Source organism: Diabrotica virgifera, chromosome 3 (assembly GCF_917563875.1).
Source record: "Diabrotica virgifera virgifera chromosome 3, PGI_DIABVI_V3a".
NCBI lineage: Eukaryota > Metazoa > Arthropoda > Insecta > Coleoptera > Chrysomelidae > Diabrotica > Diabrotica virgifera.
The window spans coordinates 162,692,276-162,714,286 of NC_065445.1; the positions used below are offsets into that span (position 1 = coordinate 162,692,276).

A 22,011-nucleotide genomic window follows, 5' to 3' on the forward strand; every position below is an offset into this window, starting at 1 on the left:
GCAGACAATTCAATGACTTTAATTTTGAAATTATGTCGAAATTTTTAAGAACTCGAACTTTCAAAACAAAAAATTCGATATAATTTCAAAATTAATGTCATTAAATTGTCTGCGCAAAAAATTGAAGCGAGCAATTAAACTTAAGTTTTTGTGCTCTTTTCAAATGTGCTGACGAGTTTTGAAAATTTTAATATACAGGGTGTTGTTTCAAGGTCACAATTATTTGAAATTTTTTTGTTAATCCGGACCTAAACTTTTCTTGTGATATCTAAATGGGTCGTTGCAATGTTATCAATAAGTATTGATTATTTTTAAAATGAGTATTTGTTCATTAACTTCAATAATTTATTATTAAAAGTTAATAATACCTTGCTTTTTAATCAGAGTTTTTAAAAATTTCAATATAATTTTAATATAAAGTCATTAAATTGTCTGCCTCACTCCCAAACACGCTTCAAACACATCGGCACACTATCAAATAATTTGAAAAAACACGTGAAATTTGACAAATAATTTGATCACAGGGCCCTTTAGTTAGCCTTCGAGCCGCATAAAAAACGCTAGAGGGCCGCAGGTTGAGTATCACTGGTCTATAGTGACTTTCTTGGGTGTGAATCTGTCTTTTTAGTTTACTTCTCCTGGTTAAAAAAATAAACCATAGTCTGGAGTCTGGTACATTTACAAAAATTTCTCTGGCAACACTGATCGTACCGTACCTCGATTTCGATACATACCCTTTTTATAACGGACATTGCAATCTTAGCCATTTGTTTTTTTTTTATTAAACTTTTAACAACTAGATGTCGCAATAAAAGTTTCTAAAGTGCCATACCATAAGACAGAAAAATATTTAACACAATTTTATTTACCGGTACTCGTAATGACGTATACTGAAAATTACCTGAAGAATAAATTGTTAAAAGAACTGGATGCTTCTTATGTGGTGAGTACTAATATTTTTTTAAACAAGAAAAATCTGTCAAAATTTCGAACATAACCTCATTATCGATTTAGCTGATATGCTGCCACATCATTCTCAAAAATACAGTAAATTTGTATATTAATAAGATTAATGTCTTTACATGGATTTTGAAAGATGTACAATCACGATACAGTTCCATCTGTTATATTATGTAGTGTTAAAATTTATGCAAAGGTAAACACTAATGGTACAATGATATTGATCAATCATACTTAGTATATTTTACAAACCGTCCAAAATTTTTAAAACGATGTACTTCAGAATAAGTTCCGAGACGTGGTTGGTAATTTTTGGAACTTTGTTTTCAATATTGTTAAGAGCATGCACTAATCTGCATTCCCATTCTGGTGAGGCCACTCCTCCTATGTATGGTGATTATGAAGCTCAGCGTCACTGGATGGAGATCACTACGAATTTACCGATAAATCAATGGTATTATAATACGACTAACAATGACTTAAATTATTGGGGGCTGGATTATCCACCCCTAACTGCATATCATATGTTTATTTGTGGAAAAGTAGCCAATTATTTAAATGAAAATTATACAAAATTGCATGATTCTAGAGGATATGAAAGTGATTCTCACAAGGTATTCATGAGATACACAGTTATGCTTTCTGATGTATTATTATACATACCAGCTCTGATTATTTATTACCAAACTTGTATCAAGGATGGGGAAGTGCTGGAGAATGGAGTGATGAAAAAGAAGCCCCAGATCCCAAAGAAGTTTACAATAACCAAACCGATGAGCTCTTCACTTTGTACTGTTCTTGGTTTGTTGTATCCAGGTGTTATTCTTGTAGATCATGGACATTTTCAATATAATTCCATTTCGTTAGGTTTTACAATATTGGCTATAACATATATACTAAAAGAGTGTGATATTTTAGCTTCCATTTTTTTCTGTTTTGCTTTAAACTACAAGCAGATGGAACTATATCATGCTATACCATTTTTCTTGTACTTGTTGAGTACTTGTGTGCCTAAACCTGGTCAGAGAACCTTTTGGGGAATATTTAGGTTATTCAAAATTAGTATAACAGTGATATTATGTTTTGGTCTCATTTGGCTACCATTCTTGTTTAACTTTGAAGACTTGATGCAAGTTCTGCATAGGTTATTTCCAGTAGCTAGGGGAGTTTTTGAGGATAAGGTTTCTAACTTATGGTGTGCCTTAAATGTTGTATTCAAATTTAAAACTAGATTTAATAATTTTGAGATGATGAGAGTTTGCTTGTTTACTACATTTTTAGGTCTCTTGCCAAGTTCTTTGGATCTTTTTTTGAGACCAAATTTGAAAAAGTTTGTTCTAGCCCAAATTAATTCATCTTTAGCTTTTTTTTTATTTAGTTTTCAAGTACATGAGAAAACTATATTATTAGCAGCTGTTCCTGTATTATTATATTTTCCATTTGCACCATTTGTTTGTTACTGGTTCTTGTGTATATCTGTTTTTAGCATGATTCCTCTATTTTTTAAAGATAATTTAGTCATTGCCCTAATATCTCTTACCTTATTTTATTGCATCACCTTTAGAGTCACTATAGAACACAGCTATCGTAGTATGTTAAATAACCGAGATGGTCTGAAGGAGTATTATAGAAGTCTTTTGCACTCTCTACTAGATATAGAATATAAAAAAGCATCACAGATAGGTATTATTAAGGCATCTCTACAACAAATTAGTAAAAATTCTGATGCCATCAAGACTCTCATTTTCCATTGTGTGATGTTCTTTTCACTAACTGGTTGTCTTCTTTTGTTTTTAGCAAGTTTGTTTTTCAATCCTCCAGTAAGATATCCAGATTTGTATCCTTTATTGATATCTTTTTATTCTTGTATTCATTTCTTAGGATTTTTTGTATATTTCAATATCAAACAATTAAAAATTCCTCAACAGTTTGGGGATATTAGGATTGATAAAGTGAAAGATTCGTAGTATTAATCATATGATTTTTCTATAATAAAGCAATACTCTTGATTATACTTTCATAAAGGGATAGTTTAAATTGTCTGTTTAACTGATATAATTAAATAATTCTGTACAATTCTGTTGATTTTAAATAAAAAGTTATTAAAAACGTCTTTTGTGTTTATGTTAAATACTTTTAAAATTCAGATAATAAAATATAGGTGGTGGACACAGTTTGTGTTTGTAACTTCAACACTATTTAACACATTGACTGACAGTGTGTCAAATATATAAGCAAGTGTCGTGACACTATTTTGTATTTTGAAAAGTAGATTAGGGAAATTGTTGAATTTTTTGAGTTGAGTTTTTTAACATTTGTTGTAGTCCAGAAAGCCACTGCGCATCCGCTAGGGAAAATATTCTAATTCGTATTTTTTGCACAATCTTACTCAAAAAGGACTCCTTTTAACAAATTTGCATGTTGCCAGGACCAAAAGGTGGTCAAAACTTTTTTAAACGTTTTTTTTTTGTTTTTTTCCTAAAATTATTTTTTTTGCATGGAAAAAAGTTTTTTTAGGTTTTTTGGATCATTCCAAACAGAAAAGGTCTTTAGTGACTTTTCTCTAAAAATGATAGTTTTTGACATATAAGCGAATAAAAATTGAAAAATTGCGAAATCAGCCATTTTTAGTCCTCAAAAACTATGTGAAAACCTGAAAATTTGAATGTTGCCAAGGTAGGTAGATATTCTTTAAACATCGATTGATGAAATACCTAAGAGTTTTTTTTCAATACAATATTCAAAACTTCTTTGTTTTTTAATTGCTAATCAAGCGTACGCGACACTATTTTCCACCGACAGTATGGTGCAAATGAAAGGAATAAATTCGTTATTTCGTAAACCGGCGACTTAAGGGAAAATTCCCGAAACAGGTCGATTTTTATTTTTAAGTTATGATTTTGTGGCATATATGATATACTAGTGACGTCATCCATCTGGACGTGATGACGTAATTGATGATTTTTTAAAATGAGAATAGGGGTCGTGTGCTAGCTCATTGAAAGGTTCTTCAATTCTCTATTCAGTAATATAAACATTTACATAATTATTTATACAGGGTGTCCAAAAAAATTTTATTAAATTAAATTATTTGACAAAAAAAGAAGTAGAAGGACACCCTGTATAAATAATTATGTAAATGTTTACATTACTGAATAGAGAATTGAAGAACCTTTCAAATGAGCTACCACACGATCCCTATTCTCATTTAAAAAAATCATTGATTACGTCATCACGCCCAGACGGATGACGTCACTAGTATACCATATATGCCACAATATCATAACTTAAAAATAAAAAATCGACCTGTTTCGGGATTTTTCCTTAAAGTCGCCGGTTTACGAAATAACGAATTTATTCCTTTCATTTGCACCATACTGTCGGTGGAAAATAGTGTCGAGCACGCTTGATTAGCAATTAAAAAAAAATAGGAGTTTTGAATATTGTATTGCAAAAAACTCTTCGGGATTTCATCAATCGATGTTTAAAGAATATCTACCTACCTTGGCAACATTCAAATTTTCAGTTTTTCACATAGTTTTTGAGGGTTAAAAATGGCCGATTTCGCAATTTTTCAATTTTTAATCGCTTATATGTCAAAAACTATCATTTTTAGAGAAAAGTTACTAAAGACCTTTTCTGTGTGGAATGATCCAGAAAACCTAAAAAAACTTTTTTCCATGCAAAAAAAATAATTTTAGGAAAAAAACAAAAAATCGTTTAAAAAATTTTTGACCTCCTTTTGGTCCTGGCAACATGCAAATTTGTTAAAACGAGTCCTTTTTGAGTAAGATTGTGCAAAAAATCTGAATTAGAATATTTTTCCTAGCGGATGCGCAGTGGCTTTCTGGACTATTGTAAACATGTGGACGACAACCATTGACATCGTGTCACATTTAATATGCATCTGTAGATCTCATGTAACATTTTTAGTCACAACTCGTTATTTTAAAAATGACGTCTATAGACATTTTGTCACATTACATCAATGGAAATTAGATGTCTATAGACATTCTGTCCGTAAACTTGTTAAATGAAACTTTAAAATTAATATTATTTGCAAAGAATTTAGAATTATCAGAATAATTATTGACAAAAATTACATATTGACAGTTAAATACTGAAACCTCAATATAGGTCAAAATTTAAAACATTTTAGGAAAGCAAAAAACTAATGGTAAGTACATATTTTGCCAACACATACTTTTTATGAATCTGAGCTTTTGCTAGAACATTCTGAGCAATATTGTCAACCCAAATACTCATAAATCTAAAAATTGTCAAATTTTGACATGTTGTTTCAACATTTAGCCAATGATATACAGGGTGTCCCGAAAAGATTGGTCATAAATTATACCACAGATTCTGGGGTCAAAAATAGGGTGATCGAGTCTCACTTACCTATATACAATAGTGCACACAAAAAAAGTTACAGCCCTTTAAAGTTACAAAATGAAAATCGATTTTTTTTATATATCGAAAACTCTCAGTTTTTTTATTGAAAATGGACATGTGGCATTTTTGTGGCAGCAACATCTTAAAAAAAATGAAAGTGAAATTTGTGCACCCCATAAAGATTTTATGGGGGTTTTGTTCCCTTAAACCCCCCCAAACTTTTGTGTATGTTCCAATTAAATTATTATTGTGGCACCATTAGTTAAACACAATGTTTTTAAAAATTCTTTGGCTCTTATTCTTCTAAAAGGTGACTTATGAAAAAAAGACTAAGAGGCAAAAGTTTTAAAAACACTGTGTTTAACTAATGGTACCACAATAGTAGCTTAATTGGAACGTACACAAACATTTGGGGGGTTTAAAGGAACAAAACCTCCATAAAAATTTTACGTAAATATATTGAAAAAAATAACATCTCGATAAAAACTGGCTTATCGAAAAAATACTAGGAAGCAAAAAAAGTTTTAAAAACGTTGTGTTTAACTAATGGTAATGGTACCACAATAATGAATTAATTGGAACGTATACAAAAGTTTGGGGGGGGTTTAAGGGAACAAAATCCCCATAAATTGTTTATGGGGTTGACAAATTTCACTATAATTTTGTTTTAATATGTTCCTTCCATAAGAATGATACATATCCATTTTCAATAAAAAATCTCTAAGTAGTTTTCGATATATTGAAAAAAATCTATTTTCATTTTGTAACTTCAAAGGGTTGTAACTTTTTTTATGAGCGCATTCGTATTAAGGTAAGTTAGGTTCAATCAAACTATTTTTGACCCCAGAATGTGTGGTATAATTTATGACCAATATTTTCGGGACACCCTGTATATGAGTGCAATTTCAATAACTGTTATACAACAATTGAACCACCAGTTAGAGGAAGAAAATGAATCCAAAAAATAGATTTTCCGGAAATGAATAAAAACTGTTTATTAGCTCTATTCGATTTTTTCTTGTTTATTAATGAGATCTTGTATAACGTACATTTTGTTTAGGTTAATTGAGATTGGAAAAAAACTATCCATTGATTTTTATTATCTAGCATAACGAGAAAGAAAATATTGTATTTCTTTGATGTATTTCTTTCTTACAACTTATATTTTTTTGGCATGAATACTAACACAAAATTGTATGAAAAATTTGTTTTATTTAAAATAATGTATAAAAAACAAACAAAAATACAAAAAAATCTTTTCCTTTAACTACCCTTCTCCCTTGATGTTATCTGATGCAGTAGTTGGCCGTGCAAGGATATTTTCGTTCTTATTATTTTTTATCTTCTGGAACATACGGAATTATTTTCCGAACGTCTTCCATCTTTTTCTCGTTTATTGGTATTATTGCACTGCATGCTCTAGTGATAGGTAATGAAGAAATAACCCCATTTTTAGTAGAAACCAGTGTTTCAGAAAACCATAATATATTTGTTCTGAAGTTGTTACGTAGCCTTTATAGGAGAACAATACTCTTTATATCTACAAGGTGATTGATTAGTGGGGTAAAGCTCAATAGATTCGCTATAGTAATAGATAGCAATAAAAGTTAATAAAAAAAATTGTAGCCAACTTTGAGCTTCACATTTTAAAATTAATTAGAATGTTACAGGGTGTTCTATAACATCGTGGCAGACCAAACTTATATTTTTTGAAATAGAATACCCTATCTTATATTCGAAATATTTTTAACTTCCCCATTGCAAAAATATAAAAGTCTGTTATGTTGTAAAGGGTATTTACAAAGTAGCCAATTTTCTATGAAAATGGTAACAAGTTCAGCTCCCTGTATAAATAAAAATAAGCACAACAGCAATGGTTTATTGATGCCATATTTTTTTATTTATTGTCAAAATTTTTAAAAATGATTGACATTGCTAATTTTCTTTATATCGAATACAGGGTGAGTCCAAACGCAAGTACATTATTTTCTCAGTAATTTTAAATGGAACATCCTGTATTTTATATCACTATTGAAAAGTACCATTATCGTACTTTAATTTGTATACAACATTCCCTATGTCTAAATGTATTAGTTTTCGAGATATTTTCATTTTTCAATGGACCAGTAGCGTGGCCACCCAGATCACCAAAATTTAAAAAACTGGACTGATTTTTTTGGGGTTACGTTAAGAATGAACGTTATAAAATGTCTCTAACAACAAGGGATGAGGTGAAGAATAGAATACAAAGTGTATTTCGAAGTGTTAGTTTACAAATGCTTCGTAGTGTAAGTAACTTATTCACTCAACTCATTTTGAACACCTTGTGTAATTAAATATAATATAAAATATTTTTCTAAAAGCTTTTCATTTTTTCAAACGTGTTGTATTTTGTGTTCATGTTTTTTTTGTAAAAATTTTTACTGATAAATTATTTTTCATTCTTTATTTGTGACATTGTTACATTTACATACAAAAGTAGTTTTAATTGTTTTCACAAAATTTTGTGTTTGTGTTTTTTTTTTTGTAAACTTTATAACTAATAAATTATTTTTCTTTCATTATTTGTTACATTTACATACAAAAGTAGTTTTTAGGGGAGATATGCCTGAGACGGCATACTTTTTTTTAAATGTTTTGTAATCGATAATTGATAGAGTTAGACATGTAATAAAGATCAAAGTCAGTGCTAGGAACATTTACCTAAATACAACATTATTTTTTAACAAGGTACATATTATAGTTTTTTTCTGAAAAAATAAATTTTAAAGTTTTATATGTGCCATCTCACCCACATACATGTGGGTAAGTTGGCATACCCTTGAAATAAAGGCACTAATCTCGACATAAGTTACAAATAATTTTTTTTTGTAGTCTTGGGTACACCAGCACATTCGGAATATGACCACTTGCCACAAATTTGGCATCTTAGTCAAGTTTCTCGAGAACGAGATATTGAAAAGAGGCCATTACAAAAAATGCAAGCAGAATCTTCCTCGTCACTTGTCTCAACATCGACGGAATTGATTTTGTCTGTTCGAATTCCTCTTCCATAACTGTAACGATAAACTCCAATCATATAACAAAATTAATGCAGTGTAAAAACGCATAAGGGTGAGATGGCATACTATGCCATCTAATCCACCTACTTACTATGCCATATCAGGCAACATTGCAATCAGACCGTTTTTTAACCTAATTTTCACCTATTTTTAACCTAAAAGAACATCACAAAATTTAAAAACTTAACTTAGGTGTAAAGACTCGCGAATTATAATGTGATACAAAAAAAAACCAATAAATATTTCATCTTACTTATTAAACATTCCAAAGGCTACTGCTGTCAAAATAAATCTAACATGCATAAGTTCAGCAATGTTGACAAATTCTAACTTGAGGAACTGAAAACTCTCTAGGCACCAAATTTGAAATAGTTTACGAAAAACGCGTGATATGCCATCTCAGCCAGTATGCCGTCTCAGGCATATCTCCCCTAATTGTTTCATAAATGTTGTATGTTGTGGTTGTGTTTTTTTTTGTGTAAAATTTATTACTAAAAATTATTTTTCTTTCTTTATTTGCTACATTGATTACCGGATTGATAATCAGTAATCTTAAATTATCAGTTTTAAAAATTCAGTCATGGCTTACTTAAAATTTGGAAAGATTTAGACCCCTAATTAATAATTTGCTCTGAAAAATGAAAATATCTCGAAAACTAATAAATTTAGACATAGGGAATACTATACAAAAATTAAAGTACTGTAACGGTACTTTTCGATAGTGACATAAAATACAGGGTGTTCCACTTAAAATTACTGAGAAAATAATGTACTTCCGTGTTGACTCACCCTGTATTCGATATAAAGAAAATTAGCAATATCAACCAATTAAAAATTCTCACAATCAACAAAAAAATATGGCACCAATAAACCATTGCTGTTGTGCTTATGTTTATTTGTACATGGAGCTGAACTTATTACGATTTTCATAGAAAATTGGTTATAACTTTATAAATACCCTGTATAACATAACAGACTTTTATATTTTTGTAATGGGGAAGTTAAGAAGATTTCGTATATAAGATAAAATATAGGGTGTTCCCTTAAAAAAAACATAAGTTTGGTCTGCCACGATGTTATCGAACATCCTGTAACATTCTAATTAATTTTAAAATGTGAAGCTCAAAGTTGGCCACAATTTTTGTTATTAACTTTTATTGCTATCTATTACTATAGCGGATCTATTGAACGTTACCCCACTAATCAATCACCCTGTATATTTAGATATCATAAATGTAGACGTTTTCCCCTTCAAGACACGTGTAAAAATTTGTTTTCAAATCGTGGACACATAAAGCCATAGTTTCACGAGATAGAACATTTCCTGCACTGGTATTTTTGGAAGCGGAACGTTTTGCATGTAGCATAGCCACCTTTACTTTACAAGCCATGAAGAGAAAAAGGCAACGTCGCAATTGATGACGTCGGTAGTCTGACTTTCGGACTACCGCTTTCGAAACTACGATTTTAAAGTACAAATTCTGGTAAAATTTATAGTATTTTTTAAGTCGAACAAGAAAATATTATTAATTAGAAGTTTTTACAAAATAATATTAAAAGTAATTCCTTGTAAGTAACGTTTATTATACAAAAAAAAAACCAATAACAAGAATATAAACGGGATTCATTTTTTTCGAATCCTAAGAAAACTAATAAGTATTTTTCAAAAATTTAAATGCAGAATGAAAGATTACGTTAGGACCGAGGGCCGAAAGTCCCTGAAAACTTCTATGTTTATTTTAATAAGTTACAGGGGTGAAAAACTAAGAAAATTTAGTGTGATTTTTAGTTTCAAATGTCATTAAAAAAACGTTTTATTCATTCTAAGGGACTTTCGGCCCTCGGTAATAAAGTAATCTTTCATTCTGCGTTTAAATTTTTCAAAAATACTTATTAGTTTTCTCAGGATTCGAAAAAAATGATTACATTTAAAATACAGGCGTCAAAATTTTGCATTTTGTTCCTTTCCACTTAAAGTTTTTCGCACTTATTTAGAAACACCCTGAATTGATAAAGAACAAATCTAGTTGTTAAACATAAGCGAATTAATCAAAAAAACAGAATGTTGAGAAAACCGGAGTCTATAGTTGGGTTTTAATTTCAGTATTTTATAAATGCCCGGTACACCATAAAAATTTAACTGGTTAGCAACAATATTATTACAGCGGTATTGTAAAAGAATTAGTCTATAACATATTTAAAAAAATCACTTAAATCTGCCAACAGGTTTAGGAAATATAAGACATTAAAAATGACAAAATTTTTAAGTGGACGGATTTCTATATGCACGCAAGTTTATATAAAAATATATTATATTGAACTAAAATCATATTAATAACATACCTTTTAATGTTCTTTATAATTTGGAGCACGAAATATTGTAAAATATTTCAGTTTCTCTGTAAATACAGTGAAAATTATTTAAAAACAAATGAGAATTGTCAGAATTAATCGGTCTACCAATAGATGTTGCCAAATTTCAACTTCATGGCTTGTTCACTAAAGGTGGCTATGCATGTAGTGAAAAACAATAGATCCGACATTTCCTTTTCCTTGACATAATGTCAATACGTCTTGCAGCTCCATGTAAAACTTTTTAGCTCGTCTCAGATGCCCCATGTTTTCCGAAACTACAAAAACACCTGACAAGCTAATCCAACCGTAAGTTTAAAGAAAGAAATAATTCCGTGATTGATTTCCTTCTTAAGACTGTTGCACGTTCCGTGCTGGAATATCTCCGTAGCTTCTATGATGTTTATTCCCTACTTAGCGCGGATAGATGGGAATTGCCTTAAACGTTATATTTTTGTTAAAAACTCGTTTCGCCATATTTTGGCGTTTATTTCCTTTTAACTGGTGGTTCAATTGATTGTAATTAGAACTACATTTTAAATTTGCTTTGGCATTTTGATTTCCATTCCAAATATTGTTTTCAAAGAGTTGTGAAATAAAAATTATAAATGATTTTAACCCTACCCAAGTAGCAATTTGTCGACGCGACAACGTTGTCTACCGCGTGGCAACTTTTTCTTACAACGTTGTTATTGCCTAGAAGACGACCCTATTCTGCACTGATTTGGTGGACGATTTTTGAGTTGTCTTGACGTTGCCTAGGCAACCTCCTGTTTAAGCAACATCGTTTCGTAAGCGTTGCATAAGACAACTGCGAAGCGACTATAAAAAGCACCTGCGCGTGCAATAGTTGCTCAAGGAGTCAGATGTTTTTTTACCTATATTTTTAACACCTGTATGGTGAATGCGAATACCAAAAAGTAAACTGTTTTGACATCGTATTGGGTATTTAAATTTATATAAATACATAAAGGACTTATTACCTGATGTGAAATTTATAAACGCATCTCAGATTACCGTCAAATATGGATATTTCACCTTTAAAAAACACACGCGCTCCTTTTTTTATGACATTTTTGACAAAAAATATGCAAATTTAAAAAATCAAATTTTAATATAAAAGTCAAAATTTATGTTAAAGATGTTCTGTATAAATTTAATGTATTGATGGTGCTTTTAAAGATATCAGAAAATGCCTGCATTTTTTATATTCTGTGTTTTCATTTTCTTTACATCCCAAAAATCTCAAGTAAAACCAAAATGGCGCATTAAACAATATTACCAATATTACTAAAAAATACCTTATTGCCAACCTTAGACGGATAAGACAACTTAGAAGTCCAATCGCCAACCAAACCCGGCCGCGCCGACTATCAAAACCATTTTAAAAGGCACCCTCTTATTGGGTGACAGAGGTCATGTGACCAGTTACAAAAGTGTATCATTAGCCACATTTAGTAGATTTCTACTTTTTTGGTAGATTTTTGATATTTTTTAAAAAATTCTAGTAGGCAATATTTTTTAGTAGATTTTTGGTATATTTCAACAGAATTTGATCCATTTTTTTCGAATCATGAGGAAACTATAATAAGTATTTTAGAAAAATTTAAACGCAGAATGAAAGACTGCATTATTTAGAAAAACCAAAACTTTCTTTTGAACGAGATATTTGGAATTAAAAGTCACACTAATTTTTTTCTTTTTTCACCCCTGTAACTTATTAAAATAAACATTATAGAAGTTTTCAGGGACTTTCGGCGTTTAAATTTTTCAAAAATACTTATTAGTTTTCTAAGGATTCGCAAAAAATGAAAACATTTAAAATACATTGAACATTTTAACAGACGACATTTTGCGCCTATCCCCTTAAGTTAGCTGTTGTTTTTATTATAAAAAATCCCAAATATATCCCAAAAATCCTTAAGTATATTTCAGTTTTTGATTTAGTAGATTTTAGCTAAAAAATGGTAATTACCAGTTGGTGGTTTGGAATAATGAGGTTTCCAATTTTGTGGAATTCCTCTTGGGACATTTAGGACGGATGTACATATCACTGTATTACTGTATTTACATGGCCTAAAAAGAATCTACTGATTTTGTGAAAACAAAACTACTGAAAGAGTAAAAACTGACCTGGCAACACTGTCTACCAAAGCTGTTATAAAGATTAAGGTTATCAAATCTCAAATCTACTGATAAAACAATGGAATAGAAACCAGCTATTAAAAAAAACAAATAAACAGGTTGTTAAATAAATCGAAGATTTCCATCAAAATAAAATATATAATAATAAGAAAAAATAAGGTTATGTAAATTCTTTTTCTCCTCTGGAAGTTGCCGCAAACGTGTCACACCTGGTCACACCTCTAGAATAACACCTAGGGTCGTGACGCGACAGACAATTACTCAACTACAGAGTCGGCCATTGCGTAAATTAGTTTAGCATTATAACATTTTTAAGTCGTTGCGATTGTTGAAAAAACTGAACTGTGATATGTAGTTGTCACAATGGTAATAAATTAGTTGCCCGTATAACTAAAACTAAAGGTATTACTTAACGTTGTAACATCGTAATGTCAGTCGGGGTAGGGGACGTTGGCCGAAACAACTGAAAATGCTCTTGGGCAACGTTGTATACAGTGCATTTGTTTGTACTGACAACCAATGCGTCGAAAACTTGCTACTTGGATTACCACGTTTTAGTAATTTTGTTATCTAAATTCGAAAAGTAGAGAGTATAATCTCGCCAATTTTGATAGCATTAAGCAGACCCTTAAAATCCGGAGTATTATTTTCTATATCTACATGAAAAGGACCTATGGGCCATTCCACGAACATACGCCTGTTTTGGATTACTTCGACAACGAATATTTTACTGTGCAACATAAGAAATACGAAAGTAAATGGCGCTAATAATTATTCCAATAAACAACAATGTAATTTGCAATTTACTTTCGTTCTTCTTATTTTGCACAGTAAAATTTTCGTTGTCGAAGTAATCCAAAACAGGCGTATGTTCGTGGAATAGGGTATAGTACATCACTGCTCTGATATAGGAAATGTTCTCTTTAAATTGTCTGTAGAATTATCAGAAGATTTATTACTTACAGATTCTCTGTTATTTTTTTATTTACCATCCTATGTGTTATTTATATTGATGTCAATTTTCTCTATATTATGATCTTCATCCATCCTGTTAATATCTGGAGGTTTATCTTGAGGTCTTCCCGTATTGGAATATACAGAGTGTCCCAAAAGTAGTGGAACGGTCGCATATTTCGCGAACTAAACATCGGATCGAAAAACAGAAAAATACGTGTTCAATCATTTTCAAAAATCTATCCAATGACACCAAACACCAACCCCCACTACACCCCCTGAAGGTGGGGTGGTGGGTAACTTTAAAATCTCAAATGGAAACCCCTAGTTTTTCTTGCAGATTTGGATCCGTTACGTAAAAGTAAGTAACTTTTATTCAAGATATTTTTTCGAACTGTGGATAGATGGCGCTACAATTGGGAAAAACGATTTATCCTGATATCATAGGTAAATTATAGAAACGGTCTAATATCTCGAGAAATACACTTCCAAATGAGAAACCAAAAAAAAAGTTTTTTATACTTTTCGAAAACCTATCGAATAACACTAAACATGACCCTCCAACCCACCCCCTAGAGGTGGGGTGGGGGGTAACTTTAAAATCTTAAATACCAACCCCCACTTTTTCTTACAGATTCGGATTCGTCATGAAAAATTAAGCAACATTTATCCGAAACTTTTTTTAGAATTGTTGATAGATGGCGCTTTAATTGGAAAAATACGATTTATTAGCGCCATCTATCAGCAATTTTAAAAAATGTTTCGAATAAATGTTGTTTAATTTTTCATGACGAATTCGAATCTGCAATAAAAAGTGGGGGTTGCTATTTAAGATTTTAAATTTACCACCACCCCATCTCCAGGGGGTGGGTTAGAAGGTCATGTTTGGTGTTTATCGATAGGTTTTCGAAACATATTAAAAACCTGTTTTTTGGTTTCTCATTTGAAAGTGTATTTCTCGAGATATTAGACCGTTTTTATAATTTACCTATGGTATCAGGATAAATCGTTTTTTCCAATTGTAGCGCCATCTATCCACAGTTCGAAAAAATGTCTTAGATAAAAGTTGCCTACTTTTACGTAACGAATCCAAATCTGCAAGAAAAACTAGGGGTTTCCATTTGAGATTTTAAAGTTACCCCCACCCCACCTCCAGGGGGTGTAGTGGGGGTTGGTGTTTAGTGTCATTGGATAGATTTTTGAAAATGATTGAACACGTATTTTTCAGTTTTTCGATCCGATGTTTAGTTCGCGGAATATTCGACCGTTCCACTACTTTTGGGACACCCTATATATTTTTGTAATGTTCATATAAACCAAGCTTTAGAATGTTTACAAAAAAAAATTAAGTAGGTTGTTGTTTATAAAATATGAAAGTAGTTGTTAAATAAATAAAAACGAGTTTTAATGAAAAGGCAAATCTCTAGTTCTTTCTTAAGGCCGGCCATTGGTAATGTTACAAGTATAGGCGATCCCATCACCTTTATAAAGTACACCACTCATAATCTAGAGCATATATGTATTCCGAAAAATGCTTAACCTACTAACAATATATCTCGCTAATTACAGCCATATTTTTGCTACCCTACCTGTTGTGTATTGTTTATAAAAAAATGTGAAAGTTTTGCTTTTTTCTCAATAAATATAAGAGCGTTTATATCTAAATTACTCAAGTATTTAAATGAATTTCATGATAAAAGTCCGTTTAGCACTAGCCTATATGTAACGGAAGGATGTAACGTTAAAAAAATGTGAATTAATTAAGTACTTTTTGCGTGGTGTACTTTTAAAATAAATTTCTGGAATTAATAGAAATTGGCATGTGAAACGTAAATCTTGTACATATAATACACAAAAAGTATAGGAATCTGTAAGAATCTAAGCTCTGTTAATGTAGCAATTATGTATAAGATGGCGCTACGAAAAAAATTAAATAAACATCAAAAATTCAGGAGCGTAATGGCCCGTTTGAAACTTTCCTTATTAAATTTCGGTACTTGACAAATATGAGTTTATTAGGGGGTCCGGACAAATAATCCCCGGACAAATAATCCCGGACAAAAAATCCCCACAAATTATCCCCGGACAAAAAATCGCCACAAATAATCCTCACAAATAATCCCCACAAATAATCCCCGGACAAATAATCCCCACAAAAAATCCCGGACAGATAATCCCCACAATTTTTTTTTGACAAAATATCCCCGCAAAAAATCCCGGACAAAAAATCCCCAAGAAATATTTTTGCCCAATAAAGTTGTCAAATGAATGCTTATAATCCAAGGATGGTACTAAAGATGAGAAATTTAGACTGTCTGTCCGTCGGTACGTCCGACCGCGCATATAACTACTCCGTCATTATGCCAGGTAGAATGACACATGAGGGGTCGAATGAACGGTTATAATCAAACAATGGTACTACAGATGAGCAATTTGGTCCGTCGGTCTGCTTGACCACGAATATAACTCCTCCATCACTGTACCAGGTAGAATGACAAATGAGGTGTCGAATGAAAGCTTATAATCCAAGGATGGTACTAAAGATGAGAAATTAGACCAAGGATGTCTGTTCATCGGTCCGTCCGACCGCGAATATAACTACTCCGTCATTATGCCAGGTAGATTGACAAATGGGGTGTCGAATGAACGGTTATATTCCAACGATGGTACTAAAGATGAGCAATTTGGTCCATCGGTCTGCCTGACCACGAATATAAGTCTTCCGTCACTGTACCAGGTAGAATGACAAATAAGGTGTCGAATGAAAGCTTATAACCAAGGATGGTACTAAGTTTGAGAAATTTGACCAAGGCTGTCTGTCCATCGGTCCGTCCGACCGCGAATGTAACTACTCCGTCAATATGCCAGGTAGATTGACAAATGGGGTGTCGAATGAACGGTTATAACCCAACGATGGTACAAAAGATGAGCAATTTGGTCCATCTGTCTGCTTGACCGCGAATATAACTCCCCCGTCACTGTACCAGGTAGAATGACAAATAAGGTGTCCAGTGAAAGCTTATAACCAAGGATGGTACTAAAGATGAGAAATTTGACCAAGGCTGTCTGTTCATCTGTACGTCCCACCGCGAATGTAACGACTCCGTCATTATGCCAGGTAGATTGACAAATGGGGTGTCGAATGAACGGTTATATTCCAACGAATTTGGTCCGTCTGTCTGCCTGACCGCAAATATAACTCCTCCGTCACTGTACCAGGAGAATGACCAATAAGGTGTCCAGTGAAATCTTATAACCAAGGGTGGTACTAAAGATGAGAAATTTGACCAAGGCTGTCTGTTCATCTGTACGTCCCACCGCGAATGTAACGACTCCGTCATTATGCCAGGATTAATGACAAATGGGGTGTCGAATGAACGATTATAATTCAACAATGGTACTAAAGATGAGCAATTTGGTCCGTCAGTCTGCTTGACCGCGGATATAACTCCCCGTCACTGTACCAGGTAGAATGACAAATGAGGTGTCGAATGAAAGCTTATAATCCAAAGATGGTACTAAAGATGAGAAATTAGACCAAGGCTGTCTGTCCATCGGTCCGTCCGACCGAGAATGTAACTACTCCGTCATTATGCCAGGTAGATTGAGAAATGGGGTGTCGAATGAACGGTTATATTCCAACGATGGTACTAAAGATGAGCAATTTGGTCCGTTGGTCTGCCTGACCGCGAATATAAGTCTTCCGTCACTGTACCAGGTCGAATGACAAATAAGGTGTCGAATGAAAGCTTATAACCAAGGATGGTACTAAGGTTGAGAAATTTGACCAAGGCTGTCTGTCCATCGGTCCGTCCGACCGCGAATGTAACTACTCCGTCAATATGCCAGGTAGAATGACAAATGAGGTGTCGAATGAATGGTTATAATCCAACGATGGTACTAAAGATGAGAAATTTGATCCGTCGGTGTGCCTGACCGCGAATATAACTCCTCCGTCACTGTACCAGGTAGAATGACAAATGAGGTGTCAAATGAAAGCTTATAATCCAAGGATGGTACTAAAGATGAGAAATTAGACCAAGGCTGTCTGTCCATTGGTCGTCCGACCGCGAATGTAACTACTCCGTCATTATGCCAGGCAGAATGACAGATGAGGTGACGAGTGTACAGTGAACGGTTATAATCCAACCATGGTACTAAAGATTCACTCACGCATTTCGTTTCCGAAAGTTGCACTTTCACGCACGACGTGCGGGAAAGTAAAATACCTTGTAATATTGCATTATAATATATTATAATACATGCAATAAACTAATATTGAAAGTTTGTTTTTAACAACCTTGTCAAATAATTGATTTGTGTATTTTCACTTCTAAATAAAAATCGATATAACTCTATTTTTTGTGGCTTTTTCCAAACGTACGGCCCTAGAATAAATATTATTCCTAACTCGTGCGGAAAGTGTGTTCCTCGCACTCGAATGCCTGCCCGAACTCCGCTATCGCGTCGTTCGGGTCAACGGCAGTCTCGTGCGTGAAATTATCACTTTCCGCACTAGTTAGGAAAATAACTATTTTATGATGTCGATATTTTCCAAGTTATGGGGGGAAATAGTGACAGTTAGAGGTTAGAGTTAGAGCATAACTATTGAATTGTCTCGTTAATTATGAGTTTTACGACAAAAATGTAGGTACCTATAATACAAAAATAGAACTTAGTAGATAGAATTAACTTTTACATAATTTTGAATTTTGATCTCTTTCATTTTTTTTTACGAATATTTAAAATTGTTTCAAATATGATTTCCTACAATTATTTCTTTTTGACAATTTTTTTCGTGCGGTTGATATTTTCCGAGTTAGCGGGAATATATTAAAAAGGGGTGGGGGAGCATAATTATTGAATTGAATCTTGTTTCCGAGCTGCCCCAAATTTTATAATTCTAACCTTTAGGGGAGGTCAATAGTGGTGTAAATTTAAAATTGCGACTGAATCCGTCATATTGATTTTAAAGGAGAACCGTTGATGCTAAATACCTCCACCATTTTCAACTTTTTTGCTCTACTGCTCATTATTTATAATAGTTCCCAGGTAGCAAGACTGTTTAACGCGCTCTATCTGAATCTGCGTTCCATTAGTGTGCAGATGGGTTATAGGTATAGATAGGGCTATTATAGCAATCGCCATTAAACCGGTTTTTGGTACGAAAATAGTGATTAGCAATTAAATTTAAGCATGAATTGTAATTTCGATTACCAAATATCGAATTCCAATTGTGAGTTCTTTCAAAAATCGTGCATGCAGCACTCTGCTTTGAATAACCCTGTTCAAAACATCCTATTTGTGATGATAATTGCTTGTCCTGAAAACGATAATCTTGATTGTAATACAAAAAAACCTATTCATTTTTGTAATTTCAAAAGTATTTGGTCATCATTATCATCAATGGCGTTATAACTCTTCGAGACTCTGCCACATTTTTTATTATTTAAAATCAATACAGCTGCCCACGATGTGATATTTGATACCGTTCACGTTATCAACACCAGTAATAAAAATTTAATGTGTTTCTCGGTCGATTATCGAAATGCCACATCAGCGACTTGTTAATTATTGTGTTTTGACTGGAATAAGAATGTGAATTTTAACCGAATTTTTAACGTGCATACAAATTGCACATACAATTTTTTTTGTTTATGCTTATTTTTTATTATAATAAATATGTTGATTTTCACCCATTCGTGAGCAAAAATTTGGTTGTTTTGACTTCTGAGTAATACCAAAAAGTCAAAAATCGTTATAACTGAAAAAACTCGACAGATTTATGCTCGATAAACTCATAATACTCATAAAGCTAATAAAATATTTTTGATCTTTTCGTTTCACATGATTCACTGAGCGTTGGCTTATTTTTTAATATTTTTCCTTATTTTTTTTTTAATTCATTGAATTATAGCGTTGATTGAGATATTAGAGGCCGTCCAATATATCAATCAACGATAATAGTGAATATGCTTATTTAATTTAAAAATAAAATAATTCTATCCTCTTCTTCTTGCTGTGCCTGTCCGTGACGAATGTTGGCGATCTCCATGGCATGGCAATCTTTATTTTATCTGCAGCAATGCAGGAAAGCTTCACATATGTTGAGTTGAACCAGGTTCTGAGGTTCTTTAACCAGGATGTTCTTCTTCTTCCTGGACCTCGCTTTCCAAATATTTTTCCTTGGAGAATGGCTTGTAGGAGGGCATATCTGGATTCATTTCGCATAATGTGTCCAAAGTATTCCAACTTTTCCCCATTCTTCTGTAAGGACCTCCTCATTTGTGACCCGATCAGTCAATGGGATTTTAAGAATTCTATTATAAGTTCAAAAAAAATTCAAAAAAATATGCTTGAAATATTTATTTCAAACTCTAAGCTCACCCCACCTTAAGGATAGCTATGACACGAATTTGATAGGCAAGCCATGCAAGTCGTTTTTGTCTATGTATGAAATTTAATAAAAAAAATGTCTCATCCGGAAAGCAGATGGGTGCAGGTCGACCTATATTCGGATCTTAGACTATAACGTATATATAGTTTCGTAGAGTTTTGCTATCAGCCGTTGATGATTTGCTGATGAACGCTACTCGTGTTATTTCTTTCCGTTCATGTTCACAAGAGCATGTGTTAACAAGTAATTGGACTTCGTAAGTCCTAGGTTTTCATCCAAAGTAATCGAAAGTAGAACTGGAAGTCGATATTTTAACTCTTCGTGTAACTTTGCGTCGATTCATATACGATTTTACTAATTTTGGATCATATTCATTTACATTCATACCATACTTTGAGTCACTTTAAAACAGATACTTGCGGTTGCAACTCTAAAACTGAAGTCCGATGTTAAATTACTCATCTTTAATACCATCCTTGTGTTATAATCTTTTATTCGAAACCTCATTATTTGTCATCAAATCTGTATTAATACGGAGGAGTTGTATGTAGGAGGACAGACGGAAAGACACTTATGAAACCGGAAGTATATATTTGTTCTCTCCTTGCGAAGGCTCGTCGAATAATATATCACTTTTACTATTCCGGTGACTTTAAAACAGTATTTCCGGTCCCATTTGTAAAACCGGAAGTACTTGGTCAAATTTCTCACCTTTAGTACCATCCTTGGATTATAAGCTTTCATTCGACACCTCATTTGTCATTCAACCTGGTATAGTGACGGAAGAGTTATATTCGCGGTCGGACGGACCGACGGACAGACAGCCTTGGTCAAATTGCTCATCTTTAGTACCATCCTTGGATTATAAGCTTTCATTCGACACCTCATTTGTCATTCTACCTGGTACAGTAACGGAGGAGTTATATTCGCGATCAGGCAGACCGACGGACCAAATTGCTCATCTTTAGTACCATCGTTAGATTATAATCGTTCATTCGAAACCTCATTTGTCATTTTCCCTGGCATGATGACGGAGAGAAGTTACATTTGCGGTCGGACGGACAGATGGACAGGCAGCCTTGGTCAAATTTCTCATCTTTAGTACCATCCTTGGTTATAAGCTTTCATTCGACACCTTATTGGTCATTCTACCTGGTACAGTGACGGAGGAGTTATATTCGCGGTCAGGCAGACCGACGGACCAAATTGCTCAACTTTAGTACCATCGTTGGATTATAATCGTTCATTTGAAACCTCATTTGTCATTTTCCCTGGCATAATGACGGAGAAGTTACATTCGCGGTCGGACGGACAAATGGACCGACAGCCTTGGTCAAATTTTTCATCTTTAGTACCATCCTCGGTTATAAGCTTTCATTCGAAACCTTATTTGTCATTCTACCTGGTACAGTGACGGAGGAGTTATATTCGCGGTCAAGCAGACCGACGGACCAAATTGCTTATCTTTAGTACCATCGTTGGATTATAACCATTCATTCGACACCTCATTTGTCATTCTACCTGGCATAATGACGGAGTAGTTACATTCGCGGTCGGACGGACAGATGGACAGACAGCCTTGGTCAAATTTATCAGCTTTAGTACCATCCTTGGATTATAGGCTTTCATTCGACACCTCATTCGCTATTCTACCTGGTACAGTGACGGAGGAGTTATATTCGCGGTCAGGCAGACCGACGGACCAAATTGCTCATCTTTAGTACCATCCTTGGTTATAAGCTTTCA

At 33.1% G+C, this 22,011-nt stretch overlaps 2 protein-coding genes across 2 annotated transcripts in view; both read left to right on the forward strand.

Moving 5' to 3' along the window:
- Positions 1–707: 707 nt before the first annotated feature.
- The window catches only part of LOC114345659 (mevalonate kinase), a 434,326-nt gene continuing 413,022 nt past the window's right edge, over positions 708–22,011 (forward strand). The window contains exon 1 of the mRNA XM_050647008.1: positions 708–943. The gene's annotated coding sequence lies outside the window, so the exon portion shown is untranslated. The remainder of the gene's footprint in view (positions 944–22,011) is intronic.
- On the forward strand, positions 990–3,072 carry LOC126882193 (dolichyl pyrophosphate Man9GlcNAc2 alpha-1,3-glucosyltransferase). The gene has a single exon (XM_050647007.1). It carries the CDS (start codon positions 1,233–1,235, stop codon positions 2,925–2,927), a length of 1,695 nt encoding a protein of 564 aa, XP_050502964.1. The 5' UTR covers positions 990–1,232; the 3' UTR covers positions 2,928–3,072.